The following is a 15,628-nucleotide window of genomic DNA, read 5'->3' as shown; positions in this document are numbered from 1 at the left end:
TCAGCTTCATTCCAAATATGTCTGTATCTGTATTTGCCTTCAAAAATCCATATAATAATAATGATCATAATAATTATATATTTATTTATTTATTTATTTGTTTATAGAGCATTATTCAAGCAAAAGTACAAAGTGATTTCCAGGTTAAAACATTTGCAAAAATAAAAATGAGAAAATCAGAAAACCTGTGTAAGCCCCCTCTATGACATACAAAAATTGCGAACATGACATCACATACTATATATGAAGCAGCACTGGGCCCATGCACAAACAGATTGAAGTGCAATGCAAAATAATTAAAAATAAATTACGTTTATATATAAATATGTAAAACGTGGAAGGAATAAGCTCAGATAAAGGAGATGAAACTCAAGTAAGGTAAATAAACTACAAACAGTTATAAAGCAGATAGAATGGCAATTAAAAAAAAAAAAAATTAAAATAGAGTTAACAAAACACCATACAGTAGTAACATAGAGGCAAAATATGAAAGTGATGCAATTATTGATTATTAATTATTATTGTTTATTTAGTAAAAGTGAGTTTTAAGGAGGCAGTTGAAGGTTGAAGTGGAGTTTGTTGATATTGGCAGAAACCCTGAAAAACAGATCTACCAGTCCAGTGACTTACACAGGCGGGATCATTGACTTGAGCCTTATAACCCAGTGGACTACAAACCCCTGCGGCTCTCAGGTACAGTTACGTATCCCTGCGCGGTGTGCTCTTCGGCCGCCGCTGTGAGTTTTGGGGAGCCACAGCCGTCTCCACTCCCACTGTTCTCAGTGAGGACTACTCCTGTCCTGCCTGCGGTCGGTCAACAATGGCTACGTCTCCTGTCAAAGATTTCCTACTTTCTCATTTAATGCCAGAACCATGTTATCATGAGTTTTTCGTCAACTTGCACTTCATTCACGGTGAGGCTCGCCATGAAATAACGGGTTAAAACCGATGGTGAAATGCTGGGAAATGTTGTTGACTCGCCCACCTTTAGTATCTCGACTTTATAGGTGAAAACTGTCATTTCTGCGTCGAGTTTTCAGTAATAGATGTAAAATTTAACTTTTAACGTTCAAATAAGCACATCTGGTTGTGTAATTGAACACTAAGTGAGCCCTGTTCATTAGCAAGTCTTCGTGTTGACAAGCTAGAGAAACGTTTAGTTAGTTTCGCCTGGACTTGCTCTGATGTTTTCTTGTGTGTGTGTTTTTTTTTTTCTCGTTCATGTCCTGTAGTGCCTTGCCTTAGGATTGTACTGAGCAAAACTGTGGGGTTTTGGATCCTGCTGGACACTGTGCTGGGTAAGAAGGCCCAAAACTGATCACACTATTTAGGGTAAAACATTTAGCCCATCTATCATGAAGTGACAACATGGTATTAGCAAGCTAACATTTGGCACAGTTGGTCTCCTTTGCTTGACAAGCACTGGTCAGTAATTTAAACCTCTGGAAAATGATTATAATAAAGATTGTTATGTGCCAGGTACGTTATGTGTCTTGTTGACTACCTAAATAACCCTTTAAATAAAACCTAATCTCCCCCCAGTTACCCCACTTATACATCAAAGTTCTTGTGGGAATCATGTTTTTCCTTTCCAAATGTCACATTAACTATCAGTGGTTCTCACACTACTACAGGTGTGTGTATGTTAGGGCCCTAAAGCAGAAGCAAGTTTTTAGAAGATTACAAATGGCATGTTATAGTTCCTCAGTATCATTAACTAAAAATAATGTGTGTAAAATGTAGATATTTCTTATATGTTTCATACAGCTAAAAAAGCCTGGGGCCAAATCAACCTCAATGAAACACTAGTGCAAACAAAATGTGTGTAGAGGACACCAAAAACATATCATCATGTTAATTTCATGCTAACACACTAAATTAGGAGAAGTCGTGAAATATGAGGCAAAAAACAACACTAATTGAATACTGAATGGGGTCAAATTGACTCCAAAGACAATAGGAGGGTTGAATGTACCGTAAGACATTTTATAACAAGTAAACCATGGTAAACTGTTAATGTTATACTTACAACACTATAAAGTGGTTGCACAGCAGGGATAGTAGTGATCTACAGCAGCATGAACATCGTGTCATCTAAGCGTACGCATGTAAGCATAAAATTTTCCACGCTGTATTTCAAAGGCAATAGTTTTCCCACCTTTGCAGATGTTAATTAGCTATTTTCCATAGTGTTATTTGGAGAAGTTTGATTAGTTTAGTTTAGTGTAGCTGCTGATTTCTTGCCTGTCTCCCGCCACAGCACAGCTGCCTCAAGTGTTGAAGATAATGAGGAAGAGGAGTGCCGCAGGCCTGAGCCTCACCTCTGTCCTGCTGCAGCTCTATGCCGCCTCCTGCCCCGTGGTGTTCTGCATGGCCAACAGCTTCCCTCTCTAGTACGAGATTCATGACAAACTTATGAATAGTTCAAGACCATGTGATACACTCAGTGGCTGCTTTAATCTGGTATGCGCAGATAGTATATGGTGAGGCAAATGAATGAGGATATTATTGGGGCAAAATTATGAATGCAAATGTGAGTGGAGAGTTGTGTAACCGTATCTCAGTCGGTGTGTGCGTAATCAGATTTGTAAATGTGCAAAAGAATTTCTAAATGCATACTGAAATTTGTGACTGTGTGCAGGAATCTACAAATGTGTTCCCTGAATGTGTGTGTCCATAATCAGATTTGTAAATGTGTAATGGGAATCTCCAAATCTGTCTTCAGATTTGCTAATGTGTGCAAATTTGTGAATGTATCAACAAATCTGTACATGTTTAAATAGATCTGCAAATGTGTACATAGATCTGTTAATTTGTAGACAAATCTGTAAATATGGATTAGATATTAATGGCTGAAAATTTTATACAGACAATGCATCAGTCACAAACACGTGTTTTGTTTATCACACCATTCTTGGTAATGTCTAGAAGCTGAAGTACATGAAAATACCAGGAGGTCGTCATTCGTGAGATTCTTGATGCAGTGTGTTTGGTACTACTATAGTACCACGTTCAGTTTCTTATAATTGCGCATCTTGTTTGAGCTCAAACAGTAACAGTCACTGCATGGTTTCTACGTATCGAATATTTGTATGTGATTCGCTGCCTGTTAGAGTGAGCTGTTCTTGTAAACGTAGAAGTATACCCACCATAATGCAGTGGCCACTGAGTGTACATCTTGTTAAACACTTCTAAAGGCGTCAGAATTTCAGGCACATGTGAAGTCTGTCATGCAGCTCATAGGATTTTTCTATTATCATGTTGTGTGTGTTTGTGTGTGTGCGTTGAATGTTTCATTCTTGACCTCAACATGTTTCCAGTGCCTGGGGTGAGAGGCTCTTCACACTGGTCCAGATAGCAGTGATTGGCTTCCTCATCCTGCATTACCATGGTGATGACCTCAAAGGTTAGCACACGCCTGTGCATTTCAGTTCATGTAGACACTTAATTTATACTGTAAGGGCTAATATATCCCAAATCCCAGCAGAGGGTGAATGCACTTGTTTTTGAAAAGACTATCCATTTTGCATTAATTTATGAGGTGCACATTTAAAATAATGCATAACATTCTTTTACCCATAGCCTCCTGAGACCCAGCCTATTCAATTATGTCCTCTGTAGTGGACATCAATTGATCGTCTATATCCTTTTACTCATTTGAGCTACTCTATCAAGTCCTGGTGTACTGTACAGAGGACATCCAGGCCTTTCCAATGATATCTCATGTGATAAGGTGGGATGAGGGGAACACCCACTTTCTATTGAGCCAAAATGGCAGCTGCAGAAAAACGTACGTCGTGAAGAAAGAAACAGGAAGTCAAATATTGTTTAGCTATTGGTTTTTACTTATGAAAATTATATATTTTCATGTTAATGGCACTGATTATCTGTAATTGATTATCTGTTGTTATTTGATTGGTTTTTTATTTAAATTTAAAATTATCTGTTTTTTACAGTAAAATCCACTACAGTGGACGTACTGTAAAATCTAAAATAAAAATATTTTTGTGAAATTCTAAATTGTGAGTTGTTGTTTTAACTCTAAATAGACAAGAAATCACAAAAAAAGTTAAATTGGAAAACACTTTTTTTCCTTGGGTCTCAGGAGGATAGAGCTATCAGTAGAGAATAAATCAGTAAGTTTCAGTAATTAGAGTGTAATTTATGTCTTGTCAGGGAGCAGTTGTGTTCTGCTATGATAAATCAGACTTCCTATTTAACAGAAATTGCCACCATAAACTGATAATAACTTATAATAATAAAGCTGCTGGTGGTTCATGTCAATTACTTTATGTCTTAACACATGAAAAAATGAGCCAAAGAGTGGATGTTAATAAATATACTGAGGAAGCATGACTGTGACAGAAACTCTGAACTCTTGTAAGACACTGAATACAAATAAGGAACTGGCTTAAATTTTGTGGCAGCTATAAACCTAAAACCTGAGTTCAGTGGATGAGATATTTTGCTAGGGGAAGCTTTTTATTTTAGTTCTGATTAGATATTCAAACTTATGTGTCTCCATAAAACTGCTCTATTTTGAGATAATTATCTCATTAATTCAGAAAAACAGGCCAGAATTTCTTTTTTCTTCAGTGAATGCATTACTGTAGATTTCTATACAATATACAGATAGATGTATTCATTACAGTCAGTGGTAGTCATCATTATACAAGCACATTATTCCTTGGTCATTTTTCACACATGCCAGTGCTTCCCTAGAGCACCACCTAGTTGCATTAACCACTCAAGTTTTCACTGAAATGCTTAGTTCTAAGTGCAACGATCATACTTACAGGACTGTTTTTGTAAAAACTTTGTACTGCTGGAACACCTTGATAGAGAACTGCTTTATTTTATTTATTTTTTTCCTTTCCTCACTTTCCTCAATTTTTCTTGTAAATTATACCCTTTATATTATATACTAATATTTTACCATGTTTACATTGCAGGACTGCTGTTCCTCTTGGCTTACAGTGGTATAATGTTGCTCCTGGGCTCCTATGCAACTGCAGCAGTCGTCTCAATGATGCAGGCTTCCAGTATTGTAGCTGTAATTGCAAGCAAGGTAGCAACTTGATGGTGTAAGCATCTGTACAGAATGATATAATTCCATTTTGCACATGATCTGGTCTGTGATTAAAAATACCTGTACACATGGAGGACTTTACCTGGAAGTCTTTATCATTTGTCATTTGGCAGGCAGTTTCTCAACAGCCTGCTCTGGATTGATGTGAGAGTAATTTTTCCCCCTCTTGATTTTCTGTGTTTGCAGCTCATTCAGGCTGGAACAAACTACTGCAACAGCCACACAGGCCAACTGTCCAGTCTGTCTGTGTTACTAGTGTGGGCTGGGTCCCTGGCCCTTATCTTTGTCTCTCTACAGGTATGAAGCAAGGATGTGTACACACACAAACACAGACCCAAAATGTTGCATACCTGGACAAATTACATCTTCTCATTTCTCATTATTACCTATACTCCACCAAACTCAGATTTTGCCCTTGATTATCACCCTTCTCCTGTAGGAGACAGGAAACTCTCTCAACACTCTGGCCCACATATTGTCAGCCTGTCTTAGCTGTGTGCTGCTGGCCCAGGTTCTCTGTTATAGGAGCAACAACACTGCCATGAAACAGAAGAGTGAGTAGTGGACAACATCTGGTCATCATTGTCAAGTAAATATGGGACAATCTCACATCATATTCACATCATTCCAGCCAGGCCAGAAACATGTGTGTATGTGAAGTAGAATCCCCATTGTCAAGCTGTTAAATAGCTTCATTTATTTTTTGGAATTCATGCCAGAATATAAAATGCCATGTATTACTCCCTAGTGATGAAAGTAAGAACAACCTCCAGTCTCAGGGGAAATGCACCTTTCAAAGATAAGCACAAAATAAAACAACCCTCCCAGAGATCCATTTAAAGAGTTCTGGTGGCTCTTCTGTGTTTGGTGCATTTTTTTCTTGTCTAAGTCAACTAAAATTGTCAGAAGGGAACTTAAGCACCTTCCATTACAAAGTCACTGTCAGTGATTGCTTACCACTAGGGGGCAGCAGAGTTGTAGTAGAGATGTGGATTCCTGCACAGCCAGCAGGTCTAGCCAGTTTTTGCAGTCTAGGTTCTCTATATGCCATACTGTATGTAGGCACTAGAGGGCAGACACGCCTCCCTGTTGGATTTTACTGGCAGAGGGCTTAAGTAAATTTACACATAGGTTAATTTCAGTTGTCTCTACAATAAGTAATGTATAATCTCATTATTTCTCCCTTCCATATAATCTTTAAATCAGGGCTAGGTAACCCTGTGCCATTGAAGGCAGGCAGTCTGCAGTTTTACATTCCAAGGAAAGATTACAACAGATGATTTCACTGATCACTTCCTCCGGGCTGAAGCTGTGTTAATCAGTGACATCATTTGCTGTAGGATTTGACTTGAATGAAGACGTGCACACTCTTGAACTTCTATGGTTGATTGCCCATCTCTGCTCTAAATGGCTGGTTAAACTGTTACAGTGTTGTGTAAGTAAAGAAATAATCCACTATTGTTGGATTGCAAACAACTAAACAATGGCCAGTTGCAGGTTAGTATGGCAGGCCAGATGTGGATGAACAACAGATTTCAGTCAAAACCTTTTTTTTTTTTTTTTTTTTTTAAATCTTTTAGTCTCTCCTATGATGATAATGTCAGCAATCTGCACCATACACAGTAATCAATCAGTGATTAATTTTGAGAAAACTGTAAACCACTGCTCTCTTAGCGTCATCTACTTGAACAACATGGAAATGTGGATCTCTGCTAGAATTTTAAGTTCTGGGGATTTGAACAAAGCAGCATGCATTTGCAATAACGAATGATGAACCAACCAGTGGGAACGGCAGTTTTAAGAGGTTAATACTTAGATTTCATCATAAACACAAATTTTAGTTGCTGAGAACCTTTTCAAGAGCAAGGGAACTCACCTGTTGTGGTCAAGGAAAGTGTCACATCCAGTGAAAGAATCCTTTTCAAGATAAACTAAAGCTAATTTGGCAGTGCATTGTTTCTAAATGTACTAGTAATTCTAAATAATGTTACATTTATTTTTTTCAGTTGGCTATATATCTTATATTGTGTATGTAGTTTGATGATGTTGTTCATCAGATACTGGTGCTGTGGCTGTTAATTGTGCAGTGTGGACATTGTGTTCATATGGAAGTCCTCAGTCTCAGCTTCATCTTTCTTGTCTGTTGAACAATGCTGTAAACTTGATAATACTGTGAATTGTAGTTACCAAAGATTGTTATCAATTCCTACACTTGGACTTGTAAAGTATTCTAATGCAGGGGCAACATTACATTTCTACCACAGGATAATGACATTTGTAAATTAACAGAGCTCTCACCTTCAGCCTGTCTGCCTTTTCATCTGAGTCATGTTACAAGTGAAGGTGTGGTGGGTGGGTACCACTTCTCCAATGACTTTTCCAGTTTAATTCAAAGACAAACATGAGTCAGAGTCATACATGACTGACTTTGACGCTGTTGGTAAAGTATGTGTCCCTTAACTGGATCGCAGACCTGAATATTACTCCCTGAATTTTATTCCCTGAATTTTTGGACCTGGCATTACACACAGCAATATACATCTTCCTGGGCTTTAACACATTACAAGTTAACACTTTCAAGTCTGTATGTCTGGAAGTGTGAACACAACAATCCAGCCATCACTAGTAACACCTCATCTTGTCTCATAAATCCTGGGAAGGCAGCATTGTAGAAAGCCCAGTGTATCAGTCATAGAGACAATAAATAAATTTGTGTTACTGGTGCAAATAGGTGAAAATTCATGGACGACAATCACTTATAGGTTTTACTCAAGTGCTGTATTAAAATACAACTTTGAAAAGAAGATTGGTTTACATGAATGTTTACATTTGTAACACTTTCACTGAACACTTCAGAGTAAATATCTATATAGATAGATAAATAGGCATCTTTCATCTTTAACTAACACTTTTAATTACTTATATACTTTCAAGTGTCTTTACAAAATGCATGTGAAATGTAAAAAACAGGATGCTTCTTCTTCTGTTCTGGAATTCCACCACTGTCAATGAATAAATTGGTCAAGACAACACATTGCAAATGCAGTGGTGGAAGGCTGATGGTTACTTTCCTTGAAAAAACATAAGGAACTGACCTTTGTAAGACACACATTACTCAACTATGGACAAAATCAAAAGCCCAAAGAGGAAGTTATATAATACATGACACATTATAAAACTGAAACGGACAAGGGAAGGCATGGTAGCATCTTACAACACTTAAGTTTTCACCACCAACAAAAAAAAAAAAAAGCTGAGAGGGATTTGATTTTTTTTTAGTTATATTGAACAGAAAATTTCCTCCATATACTACAGAGATCTGAAATTATAAGCCATCCTTCATCCACTTGTAAAATTCCTCTGCCTCAAGAAAATGAATCCTGTACTATTCAATTCTTAGACATTTCAGACCCCTTTATTCCACTGAAACCTGAATGTAGAGGTTTCTGAACTGCTGAACAGGCTGTTTCAAGCCACAGGGGTCAGCAGTCCCAGCAGAGCTGATGAAATTGATGGTGTTGGGAATTATTAGATGAGAGTTGGTAAGCTGGGACATGGTAAATGACATGATGTGAACTAGCGCAGACGATAGCTGAACTTGTATTTTTAAAATAATGTCTGACTACAGATCGATAGTCAAGAGCAACCTAAAGTTAAAGTCCAAATGATGGCATCTTTTTTCTTTAAATTGATGTAATTCCTATTGTAACAGGATATCTAGGGGAAAATGGCACTTGTATTTGAATGGGAAGAGCAGAGGGATCAGTCAGTTAAAAATCTATACCTACAACATAAAGTAAGCACCTAAGATACACTTTTCCAGGAGGGACAAGTGATGTAAAAGTGACAACAGCCCTAATTAATAGGCCTGTCATCTTTTGTGATTGTGAACCTTTCTGTCAGTGGTGTAACAAACATGTCACAGATCCAACTACTAAACATATTCTTGTCTACTAGGATTTACCACATCATTTGAGATGTATTGTTTTCCTTCTTGCTGGCTAATTTGCCAACTTAAACAGACTGGATCCTTCTTAATCAGTGCAACCTAAATGCATGAAAAATATATTCATGTAATAATACATGCCAGTGATATTACACAGTACTATGTGAGAAAGTAATTTGTTTAACTATCCTTCAAAAGAAACTCATCAGAAACACACCACAGTTTCACATTTCACTGGTTAAAAGCCATGGCAAAATGAGAGTACACACATGCTTAGCCATACATAATGTTTAACAAATTGTGGCCATAACACTTACAAGTATATAAAAAAAAGGAAACCTAGCTGTTGTAACAAAAAAAAGACCCAAACCATTTTACATTCATTTAGCAGAAGAAGTACTGTAGCTGTTCACTCAGAGCTGTTTAACAGTAAGGCAAGCGGTGGCAGGAAAGATTTCAATTTCATTACACAAATTAAACTCATCAGTGTTTGTCTCCTATGTTCTGCTTTATACTACACTATAAAATACTTACATTTATTATGTGGAGTGTCAGTATTATGTATTCAAGTGACAAAAAGATGTTGTTCTCCCGTTCAAAGTTTTTTAGTTAATCAAATAAATCTTTAATGACGTCTGCTAGTAAAACACGGGTAGCCCTATTTGAGGATCTTGGAATTTATGAAGAAAGCACCAAATTCTGCACACACCAGAGGTCATGAGGAGCCATTGTGGACACTGGCACAGTGCAGACTTCAAGACTATAACCCACAGTGATAATTTTCAAAATAAACAACAACCCCACCATCAGATGAATCTGTACTCATTTTCCAAACTAAAATTTCAAACTTGAAGTTTTCAACATGTGTGCGGAATAATGTTGAAAAACAGAGCTGTACCTTTGACTGATTTATCTATATATTTGTTGCAACCATATTTTACAACTACTGCATTACACTGCGATCATGTGTGTCACTCTGAAATCTGAAAAACAAAAAAACTTGATGGTGCCCTGTGGAAAATTAGCAAAGGTCTGTTTCTTATATATGAGGACCTTTTGTCAATTGAGTCTAAGGGGTCATCACTTAAAGGCCCCATGGCATGAAAAATGCAATTTTCGTTGTTTTTGCGTGATAGGGAAGGTCTCTGGGCCACGTAAATACTGTCCCATGCATTAAACCTGTGATAAACGGAGAAGTGCACACAGCCCATTCTTTGAAACTCTCCCTTTAAATCCCTTTACATGAACAGATTGCACTTCCGCCTTTTTATGATGTCATAAAGAGGTGGAAGGAGCTAGCCAGCCCGCTTCCGCTCCCCAGGCAACAAACTAACAAGTTAGCGACATGCTGAAGAAACGTTGCTGCACCACAGACGGATGCAAGGAGACTCGTGTTTCACTGAACACTCCAAAAGAAACACATGTTACAGACCAGTGGCTGATGTCAATTTTTCCCGGATCCCGCAGGATTTTAGTCCAGATTTGCTCGTCTGTTCAGCGCCGACTGTTTTATCAACCCGACGCAATACAATGCCGGTTTCGCGAAGAAACTATTGGAAGTGGACACTGCTGTCCCCACACTGTCTGGACCAACGTCAACTCTGCAACCGGTACATGATTTTTTTTCTCTGTTTCATCAAGACAGTAACATCCTGTAATAAACGGATTTGAGGTGGTTCGTATCTCCTGCCGTCTGTGGTTCGGGATCTGAGTCGGGCTCAAACATGTACGGTTGGATAATTTTTTTCATAATCTTTACATAGTGGCAATTTGGTCATAATTTCAGAAGCCAGTATATTTTATTTGCACCTAAAACCTGATTGCGCTGAGGTTTGATATATGCTAAAATGTTTATTAATTTAGAAGTTATAACATGTTAGTCATTTACAAAATCTGGCTGAGAGCAAGTGTTAATTGCAAGCCTGGTCATAACATTAAAAGATACTTTTTGGTGTTTATGCAAACCAGGCTTTCTAGTGAAATCACAGAGTAGACACATAACCTTACCTGATATAAAATGGGCACCGCACACGCGAGCATTTTTGATCATGTCCTCAGTCCAATCTACATAAAGCTACATGACAGCTTGAAGCCACAGCCACCTTTGGTTGCTTTGAAATGGTCGCGATCCGGTAGGTGTCCTATAGAACCTGAGTCCGCCTTTAGAATACCGATTTTTACAGCCATACACACAACAACCTGACATTTTGATGCTGTTGACCATATTATTTAACGTTGTTAACTTGTCCAGCCAGGGAAAAATAGTAGTACTTCTGTTACCAAACTGCACACGCAGCTTTTCGATGATGTAGGCTGTAAACGGGTCTGTAACATCACGCTCAGCGATGGCCATGACAATCGTACATAATATAGATCTATATAAGATGTTAATTCCTGTTTACCGGTGAGCTCCGCTGAGCAATGTAGGTTTCAGTTACTTGCTTGTGATTGGCCCGACCATATGTCTCTCAGAAAACAGTCAGCCAATCAGTGGAGAGATGCTGATTCTCTCTTCTGATTGGCTAAACGAACCGTGCTGCCAGAGCTGCAGGAGAAAGGCAAGAGAGAGGAGCTGTAAAACTATATTTAGTGGTCCACAGGTACTCAAAACTACAAATACATCTTGCTGGGGATATCAACAGTTAAAATAAAACCCTGGAAAAGAGGACAGCATGGGGCCTTTAAGTCAACCCATGGAAGTTTTGCATATTGCACCTTTAAATATCCCATTGCATATGGATCTGTAAAGGAAAATCTACTAATGTGCTTATTATATATACTGTGTATAGATACAGACTGTGTCTATGCCTGATGCCCCAAGACAAACCAAAACCTCCAAGGTTACTATGCTCAGAGTAGGAAGTAACAATTGTCCACAAGATAAGTTATGTTTCCTCACGTTGAATAGCTGTTCTGCTCATGACTGTAAGATAAGGAAATGTATCTGCCCAGAAAGAGTATAAAACATGTTGAGCACTGAGGCAACAATAGAGGATAACACCAAATGTACCCTATGTATCTGCTTTCTCCCATACTGCAATGTAAAACAGCCAAAGAAAACTTGGACTGTTCTCTTTATTTAATGAAGGAATTTGACAACCGAATCCCATCCAAGTGTTTTGCATGTAGCGCAGATTTGACAAAATATCTCACGCCCTCATTTATATACTTCCAGACTACTTGCAATTGCACAATCTGCAGTGGGAAGGGATTTCTCCCAAAATATTTGTTGAGCCATTTCTTTGGCTCAAACTACAGTACATTTTTAAAGGCAGTGACTATTCCAAGAGCTAATGAAATATGCTCAGTGATGGCTTAAAATTGGCCAGACTATTACCTGTGTTAGAGTTTACTAAGAGTTTACTAAAGCACTATTGCACGAAGCAGCTTATACTTGGCGTTCAGTGTGCGTTTTTCGTCTGTGGGATTTGTCACTGAGCTCTTGTGTTTACATGTATGTTTTTGGACACATGTTTGCATGTTACGCCATGTTACGCACTATGGCTGTAATGGGCCGTTTTTCTAACCACAAGACCACACTAACTCTTTGCACCATTATGGCATGCCAAAATGTGTCATAGCTGTTGACAAAGCATGCAGTGAACCTTGGTGGTTTAAATAAAATGTATTTGTCAGTTTAAAATAGCATTTACTTGTCCCAGCTATAGGCCACATTTGATGCTTTCTCCATAAAGTAAACACTTATGCGTTGTTGTGAAGCTATTTGGAATGGTATATAATTTTTGTGTTACAGTACATAAAACCACTAGTTCAAGAGTTGCAGGAGGACATGATGTTTGCTTATTCACGTAATGTCTTTCCTAAAAGAACCTGTGCATGAGGTGATTTGGAGTGTTGACTACAGTTAAGATATATCAAACCAGTGTGCGCCAGTTGCAGCTTGGCACTACAACTTTTTCTTATTTGAGTATAAATCATCACCTTCGTTCTTTCTCATAAGGAAAGGAGAGCGTCTCCTTGTTTGCTTTCACCTTGCAGTGCTGAACTCATTAAATGAAGAGTCATCTAACCTATTCACTCAAGAGCTTAATGAGTAACCCAATTTCACACTTAACTGTCCTCGGTGCTATCTGTACTGCTGGTACAATTTGCGCAGTTCATCCCAGAAGAACAAAGACAGAATGGTGTGAGGACCCAGACGGAAATATGAAGCTCCCAAGCCTTTGTAGAGCCCGGTCAAGCCCTCTTTCTTCAGTGTCTTGGAAAAGCAGTCTGTGAATCCCTTGTAAAGCAGACCCTGGATAATGGGAAAATGACATCAACTAGTCAGCTTGGTCAATATGAATCCCAACAGCAGATTTATCACTGTGCCAGCTAGATGTAAAACTTGTTTGAATTGCTTCCACGTGTATCAATCAGCTTTATCACCTTGCCCAGTGGATCCACAGGTTGGTTGTAGAGTCGTGTGCTCACAACATCGAAAGGAGTCATGGCCAGCACCACCACCACACTGCTGATCATGCCAGCACTCAAGGCCACAAGCCAGCTGTCCCTTGAGAAAACCTTGGGAGCAAAGTAAAATGTCAGAACTGGCAAGGTAACGGTCACAATGTGATAGAACTGAGAAATTAAACGTCTTGCACACCCATAGCCTCAGTGCAGCAGTATTTAATTTTTAGACAAGTGTATCTTTATCAGAATATCCCCATGTGGCACTTATAATTTAAACTTTCTAGAGGCTCTGCCACATGCACAGGAGCAGAAGAATGTCTCTATTAATAGGGCCTCTGTCACACACATACTTTGCCTGGCTAAAATCTAAGCCGTTATAGAAATGGACCTGCTGTTTTATTACACAAGCCGGTGGCCCAGTTGTGTAAGCTCAATGTTTTTAGCCAGAGGGGCGAATGAATGGTGTCGAATTTCTATTCCAGAAGGGTGCAAAGGACTAGTGCTTTTGTCAGTGTCACAATGCTCGCTTTTGTAATCAGTGTGGAGCCACCGAGACTGCAAAGTAATGCTGCCACATCTTTTCCCTGAGCCTGGATCTGAGTTCAGAGACGAAGACAGAAGGTAGACCAGCCTCTCAGCGGGGCTGGGGTGCAACACACCCTTCCACGTGTTTATTCTTAAACAGTGCGGTCATTTGAAAGCTGTGTAAATATAGCTGGAAGCTGCCCAATCAGCATTCACCTAAGCAGCCTGTCCCCCACCACATTGCCTCTGAGACTGGATGACGCTCATTTTACACTCACAGCTCATTTACCCTCTATAAGGCTCAACAGCACATTCTGACCTGTAGATCAAGCACAAGCTCCTTGGAAGCAGAGAAGGTGGATAGTTGCGCAGCTGACCCCACGCTGACCCTTGGTACAGCAGCACTGGAGCCCCTCCACAGTCCCAGAATGCCATGCTCTTTGTGGATGGCAGCCAGAGCATGGATCATCCCCTGGCAGGGAGAGCAACACAAGAGGGATCAGTTTATGCCTGTCACTGATTCAAAACTGCATTCAGTTTGGATCATTATTGTTATTCTTACCTGGTGTTTATACTGGTGTCCAACAGCAATGGAGGAGGTGGACTGACTCTGAAGATGAGTCTTCACCTAGCAGGGTAAACAGTGACTTTACATTTCTCCACACAAGTGACAGCTCACCTTGAAATGACACCAGTCATTAATCTTGACATGATACAATTATTGTGTAGCAAAAATACAGTATGTAAAAGCTACTCGGACAACATGACAGCAGCTACTCACCAGGTATATGGGGCTTCCCATCACGGCACCCACCACTCCAGCTACGGCTCCAGCAAACGTGGTTTTGACCGCACTGACCCGTCCATCGGTGTGGATGTAACCCGACGATTCAATGACCGCGTACGAGCCGAGTCTGACTCCATTCATAAAAAACTGGTAAAACAGCCCGGCTACAAGTCCCTTCTGTAAGCCGGCGAGTCCGTCCACTTTCCCGATCGTGTAAAAAGCATGGAAAACGTTCCGATAGTAAACCTGGTACGTCCCGCGGCTTTTCAGCTCTCCTTGCAGCTGCATGCGTGTTTTGACGACCTCCAGCGGGTTGGTAAACAGACAGGCTCCGCAGGCGGCCGCTCCGCTCAGGACGAAGTCCATCGCGGGACAAGGTCGACTCAGATGACAGATGTTGACTTCAGGCCTGCTGCCAGTCAGGCTTGTCCTTTATTATCTATGGGGATCATGGATGTATCCGGATCGGCGCTTTCTCCTCCCACAATGTAGCTGCCACATGGGCGCGCAGACAGTATGTGGGCTTCAAGTGCTCCCCGTAAGCTCGTAATTATGACATGTTCAGTGCTAGGTGCGACTAAGCGGCGAATTTGGGGTGGAAATTAGGATAAAACGTCGCTGTCAGTGTTCCTGTTCTTGTGGTGACTCTTTTGGTATTGATAAATGAAGCGCTACAGAGATGTTTTCGAGGTGCCGTGGCAGAACCTAGAAGAGAAAACTGTTTTTGTAAAATAAAGATGAATAGAAATAGTGGTAGTATGAACATAATCAATTAAATCATCTCATTATTATCTCAGCTGTTTCTAGGCAACGCGTATGCTACGATGTTTTTGGTTTTGTCTTTCCACGTACGCATATATCTAGCCGC

The 15,628-nt window shown here is 39.6% G+C and overlaps 2 protein-coding genes across 2 annotated transcripts; one reads left to right on the top strand and one right to left on the bottom strand.

The window, feature by feature from the left end:
- The first annotated feature begins 747 nt into the window (after nt 1-747).
- Nucleotides 748-8,083, top strand: LOC115372046 (mannose-P-dolichol utilization defect 1 protein-like). The gene is made up of 7 exons (XM_030069745.1): nt 748-914; nt 1,233-1,298; nt 2,261-2,393; nt 3,321-3,406; nt 4,953-5,068; nt 5,276-5,386; nt 5,529-8,083. Exons 1-7 carry the CDS (start codon nt 821-823, stop codon nt 5,649-5,651), a joined length of 729 nt encoding a protein of 242 aa, XP_029925605.1. The 5' UTR covers nt 748-820; the 3' UTR covers nt 5,652-8,083.
- Nucleotides 8,084-11,739: 3,656 nt separating this feature from the next.
- On the bottom strand, nt 11,740-15,231 carry slc25a35 (solute carrier family 25 member 35). The gene is made up of 5 exons (XM_030068036.1): nt 14,755-15,231; nt 14,536-14,601; nt 14,293-14,445; nt 13,425-13,559; nt 11,740-13,293 (listed from the first exon to the last, which is right to left on the bottom strand). Exons 1-5 carry the CDS (start codon nt 15,124-15,126, stop codon nt 13,123-13,125), a joined length of 897 nt encoding a protein of 298 aa, XP_029923896.1. The 5' UTR covers nt 15,127-15,231; the 3' UTR covers nt 11,740-13,122.
- Between the last annotated feature and the right edge of the window lie 397 nt (nt 15,232-15,628).

The sequence above is a fragment of the Myripristis murdjan genome, chromosome 14 (assembly GCF_902150065.1).
Source record: "Myripristis murdjan chromosome 14, fMyrMur1.1, whole genome shotgun sequence".
NCBI classification, from domain to species: Eukaryota; Metazoa; Chordata; class Actinopteri; order Holocentriformes; family Holocentridae; genus Myripristis; species Myripristis murdjan.
The sequence above is the reverse complement of the archived record's forward strand: the minus strand, read 5'-3'. Positions and strand labels throughout refer to the sequence as shown.